We start from the raw sequence: 26,284 nt of genomic DNA on the forward strand, positions 1-26,284 counted from the left end.
ATTATGTTTAAGTGTTGAATACTGCATAAATAAATCATTTTATCAATCTTTAATCTGAACATGACCAATCTATTAATATTTCCCCTACCTAAAAAATACTGGATTAAACTACCATAAATAAAAATGCACAATGTCTCATACAAGAATAGTCACAAGCTCTTTCTTTATTCAGATGAAGAGCAGGGAAGTTTCAATCCAACTAATGAGTTATTTCTTCATTTGTAATTTGGGAGTTAAAGATGGAGGGAAAGATGAGAATTTGACACAAATGTTTTTCAGAGAATAAAAAATATGGTGCTGATTTAATTATTAATACATTTTTGAATATCCTCAAATCATGAATTCCAAAATGATACAGCATATGACAACCAATAAGGAGGTTTGTCATAACTTATTCGTGGTTCATTTCAAAATAAATTATTAAAATATTACTTTATATTTGTAAATATTTGGATGACTTCAATAACAAAAGACATCAACAATATTCGTATGCCATTAAGTACATTTCCAATTTTTATACCATTTTAAAATAAATCTTAAAAAATATATTTACACTGCATAACAAATTATACAGAATTGGGAGAATCCATGCAACCATTTTGCCCGTGTCAGCTCCTTGAAAAATCTAACTGAATAGTTGCTGCTCCTTTGCTTTTTCCTGCATTGCAATTTTTTTCTTTTCAAATTTATCTCCAATTTCCTTTTCAAAAGTATTATTGAGTTTACCTCCCTGATAAGCTGTGGATTCCAATGTATAACTAAAAATAAATCTCATTTTCTTCACTTGGTTCTTTTACTAAATGCCTTAAATGGAAATTAAATAATTTCAACCCCTGAACCTAGAGTAATATTTTCTTTTATTTACTACAAAACCCTCATAATTTTAAATGCTATTATTCAATCGTCCCCTGTCTACACTATCTAGCTTTCCAAATTTGTTATCATTAATGCTTGTGAAGTGGTAACCTATACTGTGAACTGGAAATTGAGTTTTTTTTTGCCATATGATCGTATGTTTAGCTTCGAGCAAGACATTAATAGCAGGTTCCTTTAGCTCACTTTCATTGAATGGAAATATCTTTGATTTTACTTTGTCATTCTTGGCTTCGGAAAGAGTTGGATTCTCATTGGCATTGAATTGTGATTTGTTTTGTATGCTCTCCTGGAGACTCTTGGCATTGTCTAGTTCAGTTTCTAAATCATATATGTTTAATTCAGCCATTGAATCTATTCTGCCATTGGCCTTCAATGGTTGTGGTTGGTTCAATCTATCTTGGGAATCTTGAAATATTTCAGTTTTTTGTTTCATAAAGTAACAAGTAATTGGAGTAGGATGAGCACATTTCCTTGCACACATTGATCTCCTCTGCATTTGACCTTTAAGTTCACCATTAGATTTATATAACCAAGCTGAACCTTTTATCCTGCTTGAGTCTTGTATTTTATTAATGTTTTTATATTCTCCTTTGATGTTTATGTTCTCTGTGGATTCTTCTGCCTTCTGTGAAACACCCATATCTGGTTCCCTGTGAGACAGGTTAAATTAACAATTTCTCAAAATATAATATCAGATTTATTTTGCATTCATTCAATTACTAACTAATTTTATTTACACTAATAATTTATAAAAATGGAGGTGCAAAACATTTTAAAATATCATGGTCTTCTGATGCTGAACTAAAACACTTGTTTTAATTTATAATGTCATGAAAGCCTTTGCAAACAATACATACAGTATTGTAAATACCTTCATGATAAATCAAGTTCAAGAAGTAAAACATGAAAGTCTGTAGATACTGTGGATGAAGTAAAAACACAATGCTGGTTAAACTTAGCTTAATACCTTAATGAAAATCTCAAGCCCGAAACATTGGTTATGTATCTTTATCTTTGCTACATAAAGGACACAGTTTGAACAGCTGAGTTTCTCCAGCATTGTGTTTATAAATCAAGTTCAATATCTGGTATGTACAGAGTTAAGATAATTTCAACTGGAGGTGTATAGACACAATAGTTAGCTACATACATCTGAGATTTAATCCAATTCCAGCATTTAAGCAATATATTATGATAATCTAGAGAGGCAAAATCAATTCACGTATTCACCTGTTGTCTTTACCATCAATCTATTTAAATCACTTTGATGCTACTAAATCCTAAAAAAAAATCTTACGTGGTAGTGGTAAGAAAGATTAATATCAAAGCATTTTGGAAATCCAAAATAAAAACAAACCACTGCAAATACTCTGTTTATGCAACTCCCCTGGAGGTAGAAATGAAACCAAATTTACCCTGAAATGTCACCAACCAGCTATAAATGCCAAATGGAATTTACATTGGAAATTGTTATTATGAATAATATTCCCAATGGATATGTCATCCATTTCAGGAATTATTACAGTAATCAGCCAGACCCCAACATCCTCAAACATGATGAGTTTTTGGAGATCTGTGATTGCACTCTTCATTCTTAAACTGATTTATTAATTATTCTGGCCACACTTGATACAATCTGATAAATACAAATAAAATTTCAACAGAAATTGTCTGAAAAGGTGCACAAGTCACTATCACAAATGTATCAAAAATGTTGCATGCCATTTAATCATCTAAGGATCTTTCTTTCATAAAAGATGGTTACATTAAAACTATAATCAACTGAAAAGATCTTCATTTCTTCTAGTAATAATACATAAATCACCAACTGTCCTTTAAGGAAACTCACATTTTCACTGCTGAGTTAAATACTTCTTTGAATAAAGTGTTGTTCAATTCTGGAGGACTCTTTTTAAAGTTCTTAGATAAATTTAAGCAGAAAAATGATAGTACTTCATAAATTTTGAAGTTTGGGTTACAGTTTTAGTTTTTTATAATTTGATTTTATATTATTTGACTTTTTATCTGATTTTCAAAAGGTTCAAAGGTTCCTTTTATTGTCATGTAATAATGCTCATGATCACAATCAGTGAGGATTGGTAAGAACATCTCCATCACAATACTGTGTTCTCACTTTACACCAATGACTATGTGGCTTGGTACGACAACACCACCATCTACAAATTTGCTGATATTACAGTAGTGGGTTTCATGGCTTGGTTCAGCATCATGCTGAAGAAGATTGAAAAGAGGGTTGGTGCGAGAACACAGCCTTGCTTCACGCCATTGTTAATGGAGAAGGGTTCAGAGAGCTCATTGCTGTATCTGACCCGACCTTGTTGGTTTTCGTGCAGTTGGATAATCATGTTGAGGAACTTTGGGGGACATCCGATGCGCTCTAGTATTTGCCAAAGCCCTTTCCTGCCATCCGCACGGATGGCAGTCTCTTCAATCTGAGGCGCCTGCAAGCTCACACCAAGACACAAGAGAAACTTGTCCGTGAACTACTCTTTGCAGACGATGCCGCTTTAGTTGCCCATTCAGAGCCAGCTCTTCAGCGCTTGACGTCCTGCTTTGCGGAAACTGCCAAAATGTTTGGCCTGCAAGTCAGCCTGAAGAAAACTGAGGTCCACCATCAGCCAGCTCCCCACCATGACTACCAGCCCCCCCACATCTCCATCGGGCACACAAAACTCAAAACGGTCAACCAGTTTACCTATCTCGGCTGCACCATTTCATCAGATGCAAGGATCGACAATGAGATAGACAACAGACTCGCCAAGGCAAATAGCGCCTTTGGAAGACTACACAAAAGAGTCTGGAAAAACAACCAACTGAAAAACCTCACAAAGATAAGCGTATACAGAGCCGTTGTCATACCCACACTCCTGTTCGGCTCCGAATCATGGGTCCTCTACCGGCACCACCTACGGCTCCTAGAACGCTTCCACCAGCGTTGTCTCCGCTCCATCCTCAACATCCATTGGAGCGCTTACACCCCTAACGTCGAAGTACTCGAGATGGCAGAGGTCGACAGCATCGAGTCCACGCTGCTGAAGATCCAGCTGCGCTGGATGGGTCACGTCTCCAGAATGGAGGACCATCGCCTTCCCAAGATCGTGTTATATGGCGAGCTCTCCACTGGCCACCGTGACAGAGGTGCACCAAAGAAAAGGTACAAGGACTGCCTAAAGAAATCTCTTGGTGCCTGCCACATTGACCACCGCCAGTGGGCTGATAACGCCTCAAACCGTGCATCTTGGCGCCTCACAGTTTGGCGGGCAGCAACCTCCTTTGAAGAAGACCGCAGAGCCCACCTCACTGACAAAAGGCAAAGGAGGAAAAACCCAACACCCAACCCCAACCAACCAATTTTCCCTTGCAACCGCTGCAATCGTGTCTGCCTGTCCCGCATCGGACTTGTCAGCCACAAACGAGCCTGCAGCTGACGTGGACTTTTTACCCCCTCCATAAATCTTCGTCCGCGAAGCCAAGCCAAAGAAGAGTAGTGGGTTGTAAAAAAGGGGGTGATGAGTCGACCTAGAGGAGGGAGAATGAAAACTTGCCTGATTGGTATACTAACAACAATTTTGCATTCAGTGTCATCAAAACCAAGGAGCTGATGGTGGACTTTACAAAGAGAAAACCAGAGATGTACAATCCAATGATCATTGGGGTATCAGAGGTTGAGAGGAAGAGCAAATTTAAATTTCTGGGAGTCACTATCTTGGAGGTTCTTTTCTGGATTGAACACACTTATGTCATTGTGAAGAAAGTACATTAGTGCTTTTACTTCCTCAGGAGTGTGTGGAGGTTTGGTATGACATCAAAGACCTTAGTAAAATTCTACAGATGTGGGGCGGAAAGTGAACTGATCAGCTGCATCATGGCCTGGTATGGGAGTACAAACACCTCCGAGTGGAAAGCCTGGTAGTGGACACAGCCCAGTATATCACAGGCAAACCCTCTCCACCAACAAGAAAACCTACATGGAAAGAGCAGCAGTAATCATCAAGGATCCACACCATCTAGGAAGTGCTCTGCTCTTGCTGCCTTCACCAGAAGAGAGGTCTAGGTGCCACAAGTTCAGGAACAGTTGCTACCTCTCCACCATCAGACTCCTAAACAACAAACCCAGAAACTCATTTAGGGACTCTTATTTTGCACATTATTTATTGCTCAATTTTTTTTCTGTATCTGTATTGCAGTCAGTTTTTTAACATTTCCTTTTTTTGTTTACAATTCTCTCTTTTGTATAAGTATCTTTACTTCAGTACAGTTTTTGTACTACCAATATGTAGAAATTCTGACTGACCCACAGGAATAAAAGAATCTCAGGGTTGTATATGACAATAAATCTGAAGTTTGAACTTTGAACAATAAAAATGTAATACAGAGAGTATAGATGATATAAGGCAAGAAAAGAATCACCATGAATATTTCCAAGTGTCCCTAATAATAGGAGAATGAGAAGCAAAAGAGATTCCCTTCAGAGACACTGAGTGTCTGTGTATTCACCTTGAATGCTACTGCAGCCTCTGCAGCCACACAGACTATCGACAGCCCGAGCTCCAGATTCAAACCTCTGAAACAATTAGGAAGCTTTCAGTGCCTGAGACCTTTCAGGAGCCTCTTGCCCTCAGTGCCCTCTCCAATCCTGGCTCCCATGAGCCAGTCTCCAACAGCCCGCAGCTTATGTGGGTCCTTTTACTGCAAGTCGCCTGCAACCTGTGTGAGTACTTTGACTGCAAATCACCAACTGTCTGCAGTCTGTGGGAGTCCTTCAGCAGCAGCATTACAGGCATTTCAGCAGTTCCAGGAGTGTTGCCACTTTTAAATTCTAATGTTTGGTTTTTATTATGTCTGGTACTCCCCTGCAGTAGGGCAGGGGGTGCATGTTGACAATATTTTCATTTAACAAGAGACCTTTCCAGAAATAAAATGTGTAGAAATAAAAGTCATATATTTAAGATAACCAGAGTTCGATGAAGAGAAGTACTCCCATTTTCAGTCGAACATTTATCCTTCAAACTAAATTCCTAAAACAGATTATTTGATCATCTAGTCAATTAAAGTTTGAGGAACCCTAGCTATGTGCAGGATAGTTGCTCAATATCCTACGTTACAATAGTAACCACAATTAATAATTGCCAGTGAAATAGTCTGAGTACATGACCATTTCTTTCCTTGTTTAATACAGTATAATAGAGTTTACCATGTGGTTAATTCCTCCTCTTCGTAAATGTCAGGATTGGGCAAATAAAGGTGAAGCGTTTCTCGAACATTTACTTTGGTCTGCTGAAATTCTGAATCAAGGGATTTGTATGGAGTCTCTATTTCACAGGATGTCTCTATCCCAATTTCTTCTTTCCTTGAAAGATGGTTGTCAGCATCTAAGTTAGTATCTATACTGTCTTTTCCTATTAAAAATTGAAACAATATATCAAGTTTGATCAGCACCCAAGATCTTTCTTTACATATGAAAATAAGATATTTGTATCCCTGTGCTGCTGAGTCATCCAATAATATGTTTCTTCGATTGGAAAATTCTAAATGGTTTACCAGGAACTTAACTACTTGTTTACTTGAGCTTTTTCCATCATTCCAGCAGATTATTGCCGATTTATAATGTATCTCCATTTATTGTCCTTAAGATTTTTTAGATAAAAACTGATCAATGTCAGTCTTATAAATTTTCATTTGACCCAGCATCTATAGCCTTGACAGTCAGAAAGTTTCAGGATTTCACTGTTGATTCAAGTGATATTTTTAAGATTATGTTCTCTGGAATGCCCATCAAAGAATATAGGCTCTATTTATTATATTTATTAAAATCTTTGGTGAACAAACAGCTAGATTAAAGCACCTCATAGTTTAAGTTTATGCAATTTGATTTCATTATTTAATTCTTTAAACCTGGTTTTATTCTGATAATTGGGTGGCTTATCCTCTAAGGCCAATATGTCCACTCTAAAGTTTGGTCTCAAAACACATATATTCCAGATATTATTTTTCAATTTCTCTGTAGTTTACGTAATGTTTCCATCTCCCAAGGCACATCTTCTGTGACAGGATGTTGCAAGTGATGCTAGTCTACTAATCTTGCTCTAGGGCCCAAACATCAATCTGATACTAAATGTAAATGTCAACAAGCTATTTAAGTATGAGAAATAGGAAAGCCCACATTCAGAGCCCACATTTACTGTTCAGATGGTTTTACCCTATAACAAACAGAAACTGTGGTGTTACCACTGACACATTAAGCATTTTTCCCACTAGAACTTTGAAACCACTCAGAATCTTTATCTCATATGGTATCAATTCTATACTTCACTATCTTTGAGCAACAAATACTATTTGGGCAACATTTACATAAAATGTAAGCTGCATCATAAAGACAAAGAATTTATTGTTTAGATTTGAGTGAACTTTTAGATATGGTTCAAGAAATAAATAGATAAACTGATGAGACATTCTTTTCCTGGTATTTGATTAACAGGAAATGAAAATTATATTTATATAGCTTAATATTTAATTTCTATATATCTGGTCAAATCTGAAGATTTTCCATTTGTAAAGTTTCATCAATGGACATGTTTTAACTGGATGCCTGAAAAATAGCCAAAAGGGTATGAATTTTTTGCACTGGGAATGCTTGCATTCTAGGGAATAATTGAACTCATCAAACTTTTTAATAGAGAATAAAACCAGGAAAAGAAAAACTGTTTTAAATATACAAATACATCAAATCTGGATCACAGTGCAAATACATTAGAAGAAATAATGTATAGTGCAATGTAATTAAATGTGAATCATTGTAGAAAACCATTTTACATTCTGAACTTTGGGAATAATTCATGATAATTTCTTCAGTGATCTAGCAGAGTTAATTGAAGGGTTCAGACTTCTTATTTGTTTTCAACATTTCTGAATAGATATTGAAAATCTGCTACCAAATTCACTCAGGAACATAGCATTAAGTTTAATATCGTGGCGGCTCACATTCCCGTGGCAAACCGGCCCACTTGTACTGCCACACCAGCAGGGCAGCCACGAGAAGATAGCACCGTTGGGGGACCTTCTTGCCACGTGGTTTGAATGTAACGCACACCTCAGGCAAGCGTGAAGACGTCACCGCCCACATGGGGGCAGAGCTCACGCTGCCCTTAAAGGGGTGTGCGCGAGTTTTGAATGGTCGTTGAAACCCCTATCGTGGTGGCTGTGAGTCTCATTCCTCGTAGCTACCGCTACATTGGGTGACCCCGTTGAGTCCAGACGTTTTTCTGCCCTCTCACTATGGATTCCTCGGAGATCAATGCTGTTGCGGTGAAACACATCGCCCACGTATTTGGTTTGGGCAGGCAGGGGAAGTTTCCCTTCCCAGACATTTCATCAGACGCCACGATGTTTTACCACGTCATGAGTGTACTCGATGAAGAGACTGTGGCCAGGGTGGACGACCTCATCCACAACCCGCCGGAGGATGGTAAATATCCCACCCCCAAGAACCTCCTCCTCGGGACCTTCAGCCTCTCCCCGCAGCAGCGTGCTTCCAGGCTCCAACACCTGGATGGGTTGGGAGCCAGAACCCCGATTGCCCTGATGGACGAGATGCTGGAGTTAGCAGTGGACCGCAAACCGTGTTTCCCATTCTGGCAAATTTTCCTCAAGCAAATGCCCTAAGACATATAGCTCCTGCTGGCAGACGAGGACTTCTCCAACCCACGGTGAGTTGCGGCCCATGCAGACGTACTCTGGCGGACCAAGCGGGAGAATGAGGCCGCCCTCAGCCAGGTCACCAGCCCAGGGCCCAGTCAGTCGCAAGTGCCCCGAAAGCACAAGCCGGAGGAGTACCAACCCACCTGGTGTTTCTACCATCAGCACTGGGGGCCTCAAGCCCGCAAATGCAGGCAGCCCTGACCCTTTCAGGGAAACGACTCGGCCAGCCGATGTTAATGGATGCGGCGGCTGGTCACGTGAACAGCCTCTTGCATGTGACCGACAAGTCCACTGGCCGACGGTTCCTAGTAGATACCGGAGCTGAGCTGAGCACTCTCCCCCCGACTGCCCTCGAGACCCACACCCAAGCACGAGGTCCTACCCTAAGGGTAGCCAACAGATCCTCCATTGGGATCTTCGGCACTCGCAGAGTGCAGATCCAGATCGGAAAGGACAAGTTCCGCTGGAAGTTCATGCTGGCCTCGGTGGGCGCAGTTGGGGGCCAATTTCCTCCGGGCTCACAGCCTGTTAGTGAATGTCAAGGGCAAGAGGTTAGTTAACGCGTGCACCTTTCTGTCCGCCTTGATGCCACAGACACGGGCAACCCAGGGATGGCTGCCATCAGCGCCCCCGAGGATGAGAAGATGGTGCCGTCGAGGGACCTTCTTGGGCTGCGTGGTTTGAATGTAGCACGTGCCTCAGGCAAGCTTGATTATGTCACCGCCTATGCAGGGGCAGAGCTCACGCTATTCTTAAAGTGGCATGCATGAGTTTTGAATTAAACGGTCGTTGAAACCCCCAACGTGGTGGTTGTGAGTCTCATTCTTTGTAGCTACCACTACAGTATTTTACTTAATAAAAATTACATGTAAATCATAATTATTTTGTGATAATTAATCAAATGTTCAATTGACAATGAAGTTACATTTGTAGTATTACCTGTAATGTATGGCATTCTGTTCTCAGTGAGTGCTTTGCTTTTTGGCTCCGTTGATCTGAAGGGACACCTTCGAATTTCTGCCTTAGGCCTACATTGATCGTGGCCTTTTATTAGTGCAGGAATGCAAGTTGTATTGGTCCTTATAATTAAAATAAATAGGTAAATTAAAAAAGCTTAAAAATTATATGACATTTTAATAGGTGCACTATCTTGTTTGAGTTTATATTAAAGGCTTCCATTGTGACATACATGTTATTTGTATGGTATCAGAAGTTGTGTGATGGTAACCAAATTGGTTGTCTTTTGAGTTTTATTTCTGTAAGCTATTCCATCTATATTTAACACACAGAGGGTGAATCCTGGTTCTCTTTTACAGTAGTTCATCTTAGATGTCTGATTGTTTTTACATTCCTTGATTTAAATTTATCTGGCCAAAATATCTATTATTTATTCTTTTCATTTATGGAAGAAATCTGGTAAAGTAACAGATGGCAAAGCTTCTCTCCCAGAGGAACTCAATGCATTCTATGCCCGATTTGACGACAGTAACAGCGAAAAAACACCCTTCCGCACCCCCATGTCCCCAATGATCACATCCTTTCCTTATCTGATAACTGCCTTCAGCAGAATGAATCCGAGGAAAACATCCAGCCTGGGTGGAGTACCTGGTGAGTGATAAAAATCTGTGCTGACCAATTTACCAAGGTATTCATGGATATTTTCAAAATCTCACTCCACCAGGGAGTGGTACCCACCTGTTTCAAACAAGCGTCAATCATACTGGTGCCCAAGAAGAGTGCATAACTCGCCTTAAAGACTATCAACCAATAGCACTTGCACCAACAGTGATTAAGTGTTTTGAAAGGCTGGTGTATCAGCTCCTGTCTGAGCAGTGACATAGATACATTCCAGTTTTCCCTATTGTAGTAACAGGTCTACGGTGGATGCCATCTCACTCACTCTACACAAAGCGCAGGAACACCTGGACAGCAAAGATGCATACATCAGGATGCTCTTTATCGACTACAGTTTGGCATTTAACACCATCATCCCCTCAAAAATGATCAGCAAACTCCAAGACCTGGCAGTTAACACTCCACTGTGTAATTGGATCATAGATTTCCTGACCTCCAGACCACAATCAGTGAAGATTGGTAAGAACCTGTCCTCCACAGTCTCCATCAGTACCGGAGCACCACAGAGCTATATTCTTAGCCCTCTACTCTACTCACTTTACACCTATGACTGTGTGGCTTGGTATTGATTTTCTTTTTGTTCTCTCTGTATTGCACAGTCAGTTTATTTACATTATCTGTTTACAATTCTTTGTGTACAGTTTTTCTTTGCTCTACTAATTAGTGGTAAAAACTGCCATGCCCGGAGGAAAAATGAATCTCAGGGTTGTATGTGATGTCATGTATGTACTCTGTCTAAAAATCTAAAATAAACTCCAATGTAAATTATTAGTAATAACTAATACAATAAGAGGAGCATCATTAATTGTACAAAAATGCAATCCTCCAAGTGTAAGTATGAATAAAATTAATATCTCTATCCATTGATAAAGGACTGTCTTAGCATGTACTGAGGTTCTGATAGATTTTCTTTTCAGCTAATACAGTGTATCTTGACTGAGATTCTTGTGCATATTCTTCTGGGAAAAATATGTGGTGCGGTTTTTTTGTGTTATCTGAAGCTACGAGAAGAACTTTATTCGGTGATAGTTGTGGTCCAGTTTCATAAGTCAACCAGGCTAAAGTAAAGTGTTTTTGAACTACTGCATACCTACCAAGTTTAAATTGACAAATATAGGAAGAAAACAATTATAATTAACATCCTTGGAGCCAGAAAGTTACACAGTACGATTCTCAACAATTTCTCATAAATTATTAAATAAAACACCATTGACAACTTACCATGCTACTACTTTACCTCTATTTGGTTGAGGGGATTCAGAAGGTTTGTGTGAACTATTGAGAGCTAGGTATCGATCATTAGATCCAATTTCATATTTTTTCTTGATGGCAACTTTAAAAACTGTTGGCTTAATCAGTTCCAAGGCATGTGCACAATTTGCAGAAGAATGTAACTGATTCTATACAAAAAGAGACATTTATTAATTAAGGATTGTCAATGCGCGTGAACTACTAGCCAAACTTTTATAAAGAATGCTAATGCTATACAAAATCAAAACAAAGGGTCTCTAAAGTGGCAACCAGAATAATAAAATACAATTTCATTAATGAGTAAGGTCTTTAAATGGAACAAACCAAAAATATTTTGTTTGAAAATTGATAAGGGTAATAATGTCTGGATCATGAGAAATATTGGAGAAAAGGTCAGCAATAGTTTGGAATCTCCAGTGTAATAAAATTTCAGAATCTCCTCTTCAGGAGTTTACCTTCAATGGACTAAAAGTTGCCATGCATAAAACTTGGCCTCCAGAATGTTTTCACCTTTCTTGAACATAGACAGGATCATTCAGAGTAATGTAATGGATGCTTGATTTTTCCCTTAAACTAAAAAAGCATTCCAACAATTTGTAGACTGTGAAATCAAATTAATACTAACAATGCAGGGAGTATTTGCTAATCCAGAAGAATTTGTAGATCAGTTTGTTGAGGAACCAATTAGAGTATAGGCCATTTTAGGTCCAGAACATAAAAGGGTCATTATTAATCCTACTGTAAAGAGGCTCATATAAAAGAGAGACCATAACACAAGTGACCTCAATCTTGGCATGAGTGATGTGTTTCTGAAAGGTAGGCTGATGAGTGAGATCCATCTAGCCTCCAGAAGTCAATAACCAGCTTTGCTCATTTGAGGGTTTGTTGTCCTGGCACCAAGACTAATCAATGTATCTCCCTTCTGTAGTCCGACTTGTCTTTGCCTAGATCTTGATGGAGTTAGAATGGTGTTTTGCCATGCAGGCATGGGTCTATGGAGAGTATAACAGACATGGGTGTATGGGGAGTACAGCAGTCATGAGAGTGCAACAGTCATGAGTGTACAGGGAGTATAGCGGATATGGGTATTTGGGGAGTAGAGCAGGGGACTGAGTATACAGTGTAGCAGGGCCAAAGAAGAGGAGGTGTCTTCACCAATTCTCACTGATTGTGGCATGTGGGTTTAATTGTGGAAGGGTTGGAGAGACCAAGATCACAGAGTTTGGGGGTGAGTTTGTTTGTTAAATATCCTGTTGAAGGCAGAGTTATAGACAAGGAATAGTTGTCTGATGTAGAGTCCTTGATATCCAGATGTTTCAAGGCTGAGGTATCACCTGCCAACCTGTTGCAGCAACAGGTGAATTGGATAGGAAAAATAGGTTTGTAACAAATACACTCATCTTTAAGGCACAAAATACAACATTCTTTAATTACAGATAGTATTAAATCTATGAAAAATATGTATCAAATTGGTATAAATGCAATAAGCCTATGGTTTGGAAATACTTTAGAATGTAGCAAAGGGTGACCAAGAAATCAATCAATAAAGGGAGTACCTGTGTTGATTATGAGAGTACAGGTTTGTGAAAATAAAAATGAAGACACTACCTATTGGAGCTCATGAGCAACGACGTGACGATAAGCAGAACATTTGTGCACTGAGCAAAGAAATCTGAGATGAAGTAAAATGACTGGTCGTGTTCAGCAGCAGATCGAGCAACAAATTTAGAAATAGGATTTCTTTTTAAAAAGTATTTGTCAGTCCGGAAATTGATCACGAGTTTAGAATGAACCTTTTGGTCCGGATTGAGGCGAGTTGTCCGGGAGCCCAGCCAGGATCTGCGCCTCGGATGATACTCTGCGCAGTTTTCCATTCCACGTCCTTGCAAAGCTGCGGCCAACTGACCAGAGCCCGCGACGAGGGCGAACAACGGCGGCCCAGTCACCTGGGCTTTCCGGCTCACGCGGCTCCAGCGTGTCATCGTCGCTCGGCAACAGCATCTGGCGGTCGAGGTGACGGTCGACGGTTGGAACCGCCGTCTCGTGGAATGCGAGATGGACACTGAGCAAGTCGTCAGCCCACACATTGCGTTCACCGTGGGTATGGATTAGAGGTAGGAAGCAGTATTTAACCAGGGGTGGGCATAGTATTAATCCCCTTTAATAATCTTTCCCTGAAAGACCCTGCTGAGAAGAATTTTTTTTCTCTGAAGGGTTCATGAAGCATCAACTGAGTTGCTTCAGCGCCCAGTTCATAGATTCACCTCCTTCTGCAAGATGAAATTCATGATCACCTTGGTTTTCTTTCTTTCTTTTTAAATTATTTTCATTCTTTTCAAACATTACAAATTTAAAAGTACAATGAAATTCGATTCTGAAGTGCTATATGTGGCTGTTCAATAATCGAATCCACGCTGCTGAAGATCCAACTGCGCTGGGTAGGTCACGTCTCCAGAATGGAGGACCATCGCCTTCCCAAGATCGTGTTATATGGCGAGCTCTCCACTGGCCACTGTGACAGAGGTGCACCAAAGAAAAGGTACAAGGACTGCCTAAAGAAATCTCTCGGTGCCTGCCACATTGACCACCGCCAGTGGGCTGATAGCGCCTCAAACCGTGCATCTTGGCGCCTCACAGTTGGGCGGGCAGCAACCTCCTTTGAAGAAGACCGCAGAGCCCACCTCATTGACAAAAGACAAAGGAGGAAAAACCCAACACCCAACCCCAACCAACCAATTTTCCCTTGCAACCGCTGCAACCGTGTCTGCCTGTCCCGCATCCCCAAATCGTCAGCCACAAACGAGCCTGCAGCTGACGTGGACATTACCCCTCCATATATCTTCGTCCGCGAAGCCAAGCCAAAGAGAAGAAAGAGACATCACAACAAGTCTATAAATTGAAAAATACATTCATAAATCATAATCCAGGTAGTATATTACATTCAAACAAAATTAAAAAAGAAAAAATCCAAACCCTTTCCCTTAACACCATTGTATGATATATATACATTGAAATAAAAGCGAAGGGAGAAAATAAGGAATTAAAAAAAATATGGGTCAGACAGTCAAATGTTGCTGAAAAATTATAAAGTGGAAAAAAGAGTCATGAATGACCCCACAACATCTGAAATCTTATACCTGAATTATTAACTGAATATCGAATCTTTTCCATATTCAAACAGGACATGATGTCCCCCCCCGCCATTTACAATGAATGGGCAGCAGCCTTCCATTTTAGCAAAATTGCACATCTTGCCAAAAGAGAAACAAAGGAAAGAAGTCGACTTTTAACTGAAGACAAACACGATCCTTTTCTGTTGTGCCAAGGAGAGCAACCAAAGGATTTGGCACTAATTTTATATTCAGATTTAAGGATCGGGTGCAGAAAATCTCTCTCCAGTAATTTTCCAGACTAGGACAAGTACAGAACATATGAATTAAGGAAGCTTCTCTCTTACACCCATCACAACTAAAACTTGTATCAGGATAAAAGCAAGACAGTTTAGACATGTGTGCTCTATGTACCACTTTGAATTGCAATAAACAATGATGAGCACATAATGAAGAGCTATTAACCATTTTAAAATGAACATCCCAATCTTCATCTGATATAGTCAAATTTACATCCTAATCCAGGCATTTTAAATTTTAAGTAATGAGGTCTGTTTTAAATGTGCTAACTTCTTGTAAATTATAGATATTAAACATTTATGAAAGGATGAAAATTTTTAAAAAAAGTAATCAACAAAATTTGTTTCAGACACCTTCGGGAAATCAGAAATTTGAGACTGTAAAAAATCCAGGATTTGCAAATAGCTGAAAAGATGAGAAAGGCAAGTTAAATTTACCAGAAAGCTGATTAAATGATACAAAGCACCTATCAATGAAAAGATCATTAAAACATTGAATACCCACTCTACTCCACTGCTGAAAAACAATATCATGCAAAGAAGGTTGAAAGAGGTAATTAGATAGAATAGGACTTGAGAGAAAAAATATAAAATGTAAAATGTTTTCTAAACTGTGCGCAAATTCTCATAGAATGCTTAACAATAGGGAATTATATTAACTTCATTGAAAGAAATGGAAGTGTTGAACCAAGAAGTGCCAAATTAGAGAATTTTTTTTGGAAAATTTTATTTATAGTTTTACAGACTCGTATTGGCCAAGTGTTATAGGGGAACAATCTCCCCCCCCCCCCCCCCCACCTTTCCCCACCCCCAATCCTTCACCCTTGTTTATGTTTTTTTTTGTAAATGTAATACTGAGGTACGTAAATTGGTTTTCAACAATCTTAAAAGTAAAACCAACATACATTGACATAGGAGAATTTAAAGGAAAAGTTCTCTTTTGTGCGGATTTAATTTATAACCTGAAAATTGACTAAATTGTGAGACTAATGACATAATGGGGGGGGGGTAGGGAGGCAATTGGGTCCAAAATGAAAAGTTAGAGAGCATAAAGAGAAACTTTGTTCAATATCCCCCCCGTCTCCCCCACCCCCCCCACAACCCTAAGACATCCATACACTCTTGGAGAGCAATTGCTAATGGTTCAATGGTCAAATCAAACATTAATGGACTTAAAGGGCACCCTTGACAAGTGGCTCACTGCAGATTGAAAGACTGTGATTGTTGTTAATTAGTAAGAATTGTAGCAGTTGGACATGAGTATAGTAATTTAATCCATGAAATAAAATCAGTACCAAAGTTAAATTTTTCTAAAATCATAACAAATATGACCATTTTACTTGACCAAATACTTTTTCTGCATCCAATGAGAGAACACACTTGGGAGTCTTGTCAGAAGGCAAATAAATAATATTCAATAAATGATGTACGTTAAAATCAAAATATTAGTTTTTAATAAGAATGTCTGGTCTTCAGAAATAATTAGTGGTAAAATATTTTCCATCATATTGTCCAAAATCTTCACTAAAATTTTAACATCAACATTCAATAGCAAAATTGGTCTATAGGAGGAACATTCAGTTATATCTTTACCCTTCTTTGCTATTAAAGATATACAAGCTTCGTTGAATGATTCCGGACGTTTATTCTGTTTAAACAAATCCACTAATACCAAACCTAAGTAAGGTGACAACAACTTAGAGAATAATTTAAAAAATTGCATTGGAAACCTGTCAGGTCCCAGGAACTTTCACTGTATTAAAAAAATAGCAACCATTATTTCCTTCTGTGAGATAGGTTCATCTAGTCTAGTTTGACTATCCGAAAGAATTATGGGAATATTTAACTGTTCTAAAAAAAACCATCAGATGAATAGAGAGTAAAATTTCCTAAATGTATCATTTATTTCAGAATGATCTGATATTATGTTATCATTATATTTATGAATCTTTGTAATATGTCGTTTAGCTCCAAATCCTCTCAATTGGTTAGCCTGTGGTGAACCACGCCACTCCATAATCAAACTGGCGACCATGGTTGCAGGCCCACACAGGATCAGGAGTTCCCGGTAGCTGGGTGGGGGTACAAAGAACTCTGGGAGGCGTGTGACTTCAGAGGTCGGGTGATCGTGATAGCACGCTAACTGTAATTATTTAAATTCCTGCGAGTTCTGTTGATTCAGCTCACAGACAACTTCTATTGTGCTTTATTCACTGCAGCACTCTCTCCAATGGTGACCCCCAACCCACCCCCCCCCCCCCCCCGACAGTCCAAATGACATTTTGAACCTCACTATGGATGTGCAGTACACCATTTCATTCAAACTTCCAGTATTTTGGACATTGCAGCCATGGGTTTGGATTGAGCAGGCCGAGGTCTAGTTCTATCTACGCCAGATTACCGCTGACAAAACTAAGTACTAGTATGTTGTGGCATCGTTGGATCAAGACACCGCGGGATGTATTGTCTATTTCTTAAGCCAGCCTCCAGCCAACAACAGGTATGAAGCCATCAAAGTCCTGCTCATATGCATTTTCGGCTTTTCCCAATACAACAAGGCAGCACAATTTCTCCATATGGACAGCCTGGGCGACTGCATTCCTTCTGAACTAATGAATGAGATGCTGGCATTCATGGATAGACACAAGCCCTGTCTGCTTTACAAGCAACTCTTTTCCAAGCAAATGCCAGAACACATTCAATTGCTGTTTGCACATGAAGACTTTAACGACCCTTGTCTGTTAAAAGCCTGTGCTGATGAATTGTGGCATGCTAAGCAGCATGGTAGACTTTTGGTTAGGCATGTAGCTGTGCTTTGGCAAAAGTTATGAACCCTGCCCACTCCGTTTAGCTGTTTGGCATCAGACATAACCGTACGCAGTGCAGACAGAGATGGGGAGCTGCAGCCCATCACTGGCATCCCTTCTGCGCACATCTGGGTAACACCTAGGCCGGCCGTCACTAATGGCTGTGACGGCTGGCCATAAGAACTGGAGGAGTTCAATAACGGTATTTGGAAACCCCTTAGCTTTCTTTAGTTGTCAGTTAAGACCAATAGAGAAAAAGTACAGTGCTTTTGACAGGGAGCTTCTTGCCCTCTACTTGGCCATATGGCATTTTTGCTGTTTGCTCGAGTGCAGAGGGTTCACAGTCTACACGAATCACAAGCCGTTGACTTTTGCCTTCACCAAGTTGTCAGATCCGTGGTCAGCATAACAACAACTGTCCTACATTTCAGAGTTTGCGACTATGATAAAACAGATTGCCAGACAGAACAATTAGTCACTGATATGATATCCCGCACCACCATTGCTTCCCTCCATTTTCCTGCTCCCAGTATAGACTACATGGATTTGGAAGCAGCTCAGCAGGAAAATGAAGGGATGGGCACGTATCGCACTGCCATATTGGACAGAAATTGGAGGACATATGTTTTGGTCCAGCAAATGCTTCCCTACTTTGTGATGTATCCAACAGCCAACTGAGGCCCATTGTATCTGCTGCGTGGGGACGTCGGGTGTTTAATGCCATACACGGTTTGGTTCACCTTTCCTTTAGGATGACAACAAGGCTCATGGTGGGTAAATTCATGTGGCATGACCTGCACAAGCAATTGGTGCTTGGTCAAGGACATGCATCCAGTGCCAGACCTCAAAAGTTCAATGCCACACCAAAGCCCATCTACAGGTTTTTGCACCCACACAGCGCAGGTTTGATTACATCCACATGGATATTGTTGGCCCATTGCCCCCGTTCATGGGTGCTACTCACCTCTTCACTATAGTAGGTAAGTTCACACAATGGCCAGAGGTTTTCCCGCTCTCCACCTCAGCTTGTGCAAGAGCCCTCATCACCAATTGGATAGCTCATTTTGAACTACCCATGCATACCTCCTCTGACAGAGGAGCTCAGTTTACATCTGGGTTATGGTCCACAATCACACAAATGCTGGGCATGCAACTGCATCAGTTGACAGCCTATCATCCCCAGTCCAATGGTTTAGGGGAAAATTTTCACCATCATATGAAAACTGCTTTCATAATACATCCTAAGGGAATGGATTGGATAGATGAATTTCCTTGGGTACTATTAGGTATCCTTACTGCACCGAAGAAAGACCTAGCTACGTCCTCTGCAGGATTGGTTTACGGAGCCTTCTTAATGGTCCCAGAGGATTTCATTCCAGTGGCACATGGGCAGCAGGAACCTCCCACTTCAGTACTCACAGATGTAAGGGAGAAGGTGGGTACAGTGGCACCTATCCCGGCCATCCGACATGGGTCTTCATACATTCCACCTGAACTCAAGAACTGCCTTTATGTATTCTTGCACAGAGATACACATAGGACGCCACTTCAATGACCATATAAAGGCCCTTTTAAGGTGGTACAGAATGATGGCTCCATGTTATAGATATTGGCAGCAGGCAATAAACGGTTTCAATAGATCGCCTTAAGTGGATCTAGATCAGCTGGTATGGGTGGCATACTCCTGGTGCAGGGGACATCTCTGGCCTGTTTTTGTCATTTAGGCAAGACTGCGGTATTGCCTCTGAACTCCAGTTCTTGCTTGGGGGAGGGGGTTATGTGGCGAACCATGCCACTCCATTGTCAAACCAGCATCTGTGGTTTCGGGCCTCTGCAGGATCAGGAGTTCGCGGTGGCCAGGGGGCACAAAGAACTCTGGGAGGTGCATGACTTCAGAGGTCAGGTGATTATGATAGCATGCCAACTGTAATTATTTAAACTCCTGCAAAGATTCCATTAAAGAGTTCTGTTGGTTCAGCTCACAGAGAACATCTGTTGCGATTTATTCATTGCACCACTCGCTACAAGCCAAGAATTTACCAGATTTATCACCATGAATGTAAAACGGATCTATTTGTTTGATTTGGTTAATTAACTCAGATCTTTCTTTATTGGACTCCTGATGCCAGACATCATAAATACCATAACCTGATAAGAAAGAATGAATGAGGCAGATTTACTTAATATAGCAGGGATAGTGGATGAACGATCTAAAATAGGATCTAACCAGCAGTTAAAATCCCGACCTAAAACAAGCAAATATAAATTTAAATCCAGCAAAGAAGAAATGTTCAAAAAAACCCATGCTGCCCATTTCTATACTACTCTCACTTTCATACATGACTCATCCTTTCTCAATTTCCATATTAATATCTTCCTGGATGGTTTCTGGACCAATATCCATCAAAAGACCACAAACTCTCCTTCCCATATTTTGCACTGTATTGTTCTATAGCTTGAATGCAGTTTGTAGAATCAAATGCCTGGAATTTCAATTCATTTTAGAAACAATGTAACTTGGGACTTCAGAATATACAAGCACCAGGGCCTGCATGAAACTTGTCTTTTGAAAAAGAGGAGTATATTAACAAAAAGCAACTAACCACCTTTTCAGAATCCAACTGCACAGTTGACTTGATTTAATCACAATTAAGCCTTTGAACCTCTCCTGAAGGCGTTCCTAGTCCCAGTCCTGAAATCTGTGTAATGTTACCATCAGAGAAGTAGAGCTTCAAATGTATCTGTGGAAACAAACATATCCCTAGCTGCCCTTGCAGATGGTAAACAAGGTCATGGCTGTCTCCGAGTTGCTCATTCTTTCTGTGACTATAAGTTTACCCGAGTGTTGCAGTTTCCTGCCACATCCTAAAGCTCTGTTGATCAGAAGGTTGACTGACCCAGTAAATTGGCCCTTACATGTGGGTGAATGGTGGTATCTGGATGAAGTAGATGGGTAACATTATTGTAGGATTATTGCAGATGGATGTTTGATGTGGGCATGAACATGATGTACCAAAGTGTCTGTTTCTGTTTCTTTAAACTCGATGATTTGATTTGGATCAGAGTAAATGACCATGGTAAGATACTAATGTTGGACAGTTGTGCTCAAAAAATGTTTTGAGGCAAATTTTGTGGAATATAACTATATTATAGGTTTCTTTGGAAGCCTGGATTTTAAGATGATATAATGTTGATGAAAATCAATGAATAGAAGTGAAATCCCAAAAGATTGATTTCCTCTTAAATTGAACATTAATTTCATTTTTCTTTATAAAGTTTTTGTTTCTCATAAGGAATAAATGCAGCATTCTTATTACTAATCTAAGTCTCTAACACAATACATTTTGACTTTCTAATGTGTAGGAATGTGTTTCTGAATTCCAGAAGTTTGTCGTTATGTAGACTTACTAAAGCATGATAAAACCCATCATAAAAGGTGTTCATTGTTGTTTTAAAGGGCAATAGCTCTAAATAGTTTTGCAAAGGTCAAACTACATCGTAAAAATTAATGTTCATGTGGGAAGCAGACAGACACATCATCAATTGCAGTCTTAACTTTAACAGGATATTGTTAGGACAATGAACAGACATAACACATTAACATGTTGTTTCCCATTTTCTGTCATTAACTTTAATACCCTTTTTATAATATTACTTGTCTGCATAACACCAGGAAAATTAGTATAGCGTTACTAAAAATCATTTAGATTTTACATATTTCAAAATTCAATTTATTGTCGTGTAATAAAAATGGTGCAATATTATACAGAATTTGTTTTCATCTGCCATAAGGCAACAGATTCGCCATAAGCAAAAATTGCCTGAAGTGTCTCATAAAGTAGAGAAAGGGAAGCAAAAGAGAGTCCCCTCAGAGTCACCGAATGTCTGTGGGTTCGCCTCCAGTGTTTCTGCAGCCCCTGCAATCACACAAAATCCAGTCCAAACCATCAGCAGCCCAAGCTCCAGATCCAAGCCTCCATCACAGAACCCTTCAGCCCCCTTGGCACTCACTTGCATCCCATTTCTACTATCTGTTACCCTTTCAGCCAGTCTTGAGCCATTCTCCAGCAGTCCAGAGCCCAGTGTGAATCCTTCGACCACAATCACCGGCAGCCCTCAACCTGCATGGGTTCATCGCCTTGAGTTACCAACTGCTCACCTTCAACTGCAAAACCCCTCACTGGTCCCCCGCCATGGTCACTGTCCTATGAGTCATCTCCTCTGCTTCTTCTTCTCAAATAGGGGTTGTTCTCCAAATTTTCTGATGACCTACCCCAGACCTCTATTTTCCCCAGAGTTTGCAACCCTCGTGGCTGCTGCCAATCATGGGCAAGGCCATTGTGATCTCTGAATTTTTAAATAAAACCACTGTCAGCTCCATTTACAGGCATTCAAAGCCTGTATTGAGCTGATGGCAGTCGGACTGGGTGGTTGGACCCTGTGGGAGCGCTATGACTCTGCTCCCTGCTCTCCACACATCTGCGCCCACAGCAGCACTGCCGTTACAGCAGCTCCAGCAGTGCCACGATCTTCCTCATTTTTCTAGGAATTAGCAACCGTCATTATCATTGTTTAGTTATTTTGCTGCAAGATATTTGTGTGCCATACCATCGTTTTTCTGGAGTCCAGCTCACCCAAATGATAGCATCCATCATGCAAAATTCATATCCCATTGAGATTTTGAACCACTTTGCTCTAAATTAGTTAACATGGTTTTTTGCTTACAAAACAGCAAAATTAATTATATTGAACATGATTTATAGATCAAACTCATCACTCCTTCTCCTTTCCTTTCATTTGTCCCATACTGTATACACATACACCAAAATTGTTACTTGCTGCCCCTGAACACATATTTCATTAAAAAAAACTACAATAATATATGTACTTTAAATTAAAATGAGACAATAAATACATAAAATAGATAATAAATATTCACAGTAATCCTAGTGACTTGTAATAGAGTATGCTGCTGGTGTCAGCACTTTTGTGCTGCTGGAGCAGTATTTGAATAGTGAAACAAGGTGAGATTCAAGAGTTTGATAGCTGTTGGAAGGAAACTGTTCTTGAACCTAGAGTTGATGGTTTTCAGGCTTCTATATCTTCTGGCTGAAGGAAGAAATGTGAAGTGGTTGTGACCAGGATGGCTGGGGTCCTTTAATATGTTGGCTGCCTTCCTGAGGCAGTGCCTCACATGGATATCTTCAATTGATGGAAGATTGGAACTTGAAAAACTGGGTATGATTGCTACCTTCTGCAGCCTTCTGCATTCCTGGGCACTTGAATTTCTAAACCAGGATGTGATGCAACTAAGTCAGTATACTTACCACAGTGCACCTACAGAAGTCTGATAGTGTATCTCACAACATGTCAAATCTCCTCAGAAAGTAGAGGTGTTGGTGTGCCTTCTTCATGGTTGTCTTGATGTGTTGGCTCGAGGAGGTGTCTGCTGAAATATGGATGCCCAGGGACAAAGGTTGTAACCCTCTCATCCTAAGTCCCATCAATATAGACAGGTACATGGGCCCTTGGCCTCCTTCTAAAATCAACAATAAGCTCCTTGTTTTTGGTATTGTTAAGAGTAAGATTGTTGCTCTGATACCACTAAGCAAGGTTCTCTATCTCCATCCTGTATTCTGACATAATTTCCAGTTATTTGGCCAACAACAGTGGTGTCATCAGCAATTATGTAGATTGAGTTGGTGCTGAACTTGGCTGCGCAGTCATGGATGTACAGAGAATAGAGTGGAGACCAAGCATGCTGTCTTGGGGAGATCCTGTGTTTATGGTCAGTGTGGAGAAGATAATGTTGCTGATCTGCATTGATTGGAATCTGCTGATTAGGAAGTCAAAGATCCAGTTGCAGAAGGATGAGCAGGGTCCCATATCCTTTATCTTGGTCTCATATTTTGGAAGTATAATCGTGGTCTAAGTAATCTAAATCAGAGTGGAGGGGTATTGAGATGGCTTCTGCACTTGACCAATTATTTGTTCCATTGTCTTCCAGAATTTGAAATCAAAACAGACCATCACATATCCATCCAGTCAAAGAGTACAAAAACTTCCAATACACTCTAGTAATAGTTGTTTCTATATAAACTACATTTTAGTTAAGAATCATTCAGAAAAATGTTCTTTAATTCTGATTGAGAGGAATATGAGAAAAGCACCAAAATTCTGAAACATTCAGGATACGCAGGATTGTCCTCAAAGGATCTCTGCGTTCAGGAATTTAGTTTAATTTCAAGCAAACTAAACACAGAAATGTCATGTTAATTATTTAGTTATTTGAAGATGACGTTCTCACCTGTCCATAATCAGTGGTTAGAGAAAAATAACCAGTGATATCTACCAGGATAACAAGTGCTTTATGCTAAAAGCTGTACTTGAGAATAGTTGTTAATTACAAATGGAAAAATCAACATTTTGATTTTAAAGAAAAACTTTATCCATTTGGTTTACAGGCAATACATCCTCTACATTGTACAGATTGTAGTGCAAGAATAGAAATATGGTGTTACAATGAAACAAAAGTGCAGGGTACAGTGATATTTAGCTCCTATAAAGTGAGATTTTTATATTAGTTCAAAATAAAACAGCACATTCTAAAAGTCAAAGAATCTGAGAAGGTATATAATATTCCTATCTAGTATGTTCTAGAATCAAATTTCACCAATTACTGCTAAATATTCCCCAAGCCTCAAAATTAAATACATGATATACTGTTGTATTTTTCCAATATCCCAAAGCAATTTAAATATCAAATTTGGGAGGGAACATGATTTGCTGCCAATTTGTCAAGATGCTTCAAAAGGAAACAGTTGTTTAAAAATCTGCTGGGAAAGAACAAATACAATAAAGAACAAAAGTCAGTTCACTTAATATCTGTTGATGGCAAGATGCTGGAGCTGATAATCAAGAAAGAAATAGCAGGTAATTTAGAGAAATTTCATGCAATCAAACAAAGTTAACATCGTTTTCTGAAAGGAAAATTATGTTTGGCAAACTTAAGAGTTGTTCAAGGATATAAAAGCAGCATTTGTTAAAGAGAAGATATAAATGAGGTACTTTTAAATTTTCATAAGATATTTGACAAAGTGACACATAAAAGACTGTAACACATTCTTATGGCATTGGGAAAAATGTTGTAATTGGCATCACAATAAATAGATTGTTTTCAGTCTGGAAGGATAAGTTCTGGCCCTCCATTGTTTACTTTCTTTTATCACTTGAATGAGGGTATAGATCAGGGGTGGCCAAACTACAGACCCTGAGCCAACTGCAAAACTGGGACATTGCTTCACTGAGCACCTTTACTCTGTCCGCATCAGTGACAGGGATCTCCCAGTGGCCAAACGTTCAATCCTGCGCCCCAATCCCATGCTCACGTGTCTATCCATGGCCTCATGTACTCCTACATGAGTCCCGCAGAGTCCCTCCATGTCAGACTGCCCGTAAATTGGAGGAACAACAATTGATTTTCCATTTCGACACTTTCCAACTGGATGGCATTAACATTGACGTCTACAGTTTCTGTAGTCTACTCTCCATTCTCCCTCCCCTTTCCATTTGTCTTCATTACTCCAGCTCTCCACCCTCTTCACTCTCCATTCACAGAGCCATCCCTTCTCCCCCTGCTTGCTGGTGTGCTCGCCCCCTCTTTTCCACCTATTACCTCCTGCCTTTGGGACCATGCTCCTCCCCCACCCCTATCCACTTATATTTTTGTTCAGGTGCCTGCTAACATTTTTTCATACCTTGATGAAGGGCTCAAGCCAGAAATGTTGATTATATATCTTTGTCTTTTTTTGAAAAAGTACACTGTTTTGTTGTGTATGCACTTACACAATTAAGACTTGGAGACATAATGCTTTCTTATCCTTTACTTCTATTTGACTAACATGGCTACTGACACACAGGGTTATATATATGGAAGGGTGACATCATGATGTGGGCATCATGATGTCCAGCAGAGGGTGTACTTATACCCAACACTCTACCCCCCCCCCCCCCCCCCCCCATGCAGTAAATGCTGATTACATCTCATGAGTAATTATAGAAGGGAAAGTATTTAATAAAAATCAGGGCACATAATCCTTAAAGTGTTGTTCAGGTAGTCTTCTTTCTTTTGGACCGCCTCAGTATGGTTTGCTATGCCAGTCTTTGCTTTGGACCCATAGATAGTCAGGTCGGCAGTCGAGTCGGTGGCAACTGCCTGCCTTTACTCACCTTCGGTGGTGACTGCCTGTCTTCGCTGCCCTCCTGGCTGTGTGTCTGAGTTACTGGACTCCTGTGATAGTACAGTCCTATCACCAATGTATATAGTTACAGTATCTAGAGTGTAATGACTGTGCTTACAGCGATTGGCTGAGAGCTTAGCCACGCCTACTGTCTGGGCCTTAAAGGGTTGTGACCCTAGCCAGGTCGGATCATTCCGGACTGGTCGGCCACCTGTGAAGAGCTCCTGTCTTTTGCTTTGGTTCTTTCGATGAGCTCTACAACTCCTCACTGGACTGCTCGGCTCTGCCACTGTCTCTGCCCCAACCCCCCACCCCCCCTCACTCGGCCTGAGGGGTGGGATGGTCGG

General features: G+C 40.1%; 1 protein-coding gene and 1 long non-coding RNA gene across 3 annotated transcripts in view; one reads left to right on the top strand and one right to left on the bottom strand.

Annotated features, from left to right (window-relative positions):
* Positions 1-144: 144 nt before the first annotated feature.
* LOC138738102 (uncharacterized) lies at positions 145-13,478 on the bottom strand. The gene is made up of 5 exons (XM_069888367.1): positions 13,275-13,478; positions 11,452-11,630; positions 9,535-9,674; positions 6,092-6,296; positions 145-1,526 (listed from the first exon to the last, which is right to left on the bottom strand). Exons 1-5 carry the CDS (start codon positions 13,461-13,463, stop codon positions 884-886), a joined length of 1,356 nt encoding a protein of 451 aa, XP_069744468.1. The 5' UTR covers positions 13,464-13,478; the 3' UTR covers positions 145-883.
* LOC138738193 (uncharacterized) overlaps positions 13,424-26,284 on the top strand; it is a 90,617-nt gene continuing 77,756 nt past the window's right edge. For both annotated transcript variants that reach the window (XR_011341494.1, XR_011341492.1), the window contains exons 1-2: positions 13,424-13,595; positions 15,241-15,443. This is a non-coding gene — a long non-coding RNA (uncharacterized lncRNA). The remainder of the gene's footprint in view (positions 13,596-15,240; positions 15,444-26,284) is intronic.

Source organism: Narcine bancroftii, chromosome 1 (assembly GCF_036971445.1).
Source record: "Narcine bancroftii isolate sNarBan1 chromosome 1, sNarBan1.hap1, whole genome shotgun sequence".
NCBI classification, from domain to species: domain Eukaryota; kingdom Metazoa; phylum Chordata; class Chondrichthyes; order Torpediniformes; family Narcinidae; genus Narcine; species Narcine bancroftii.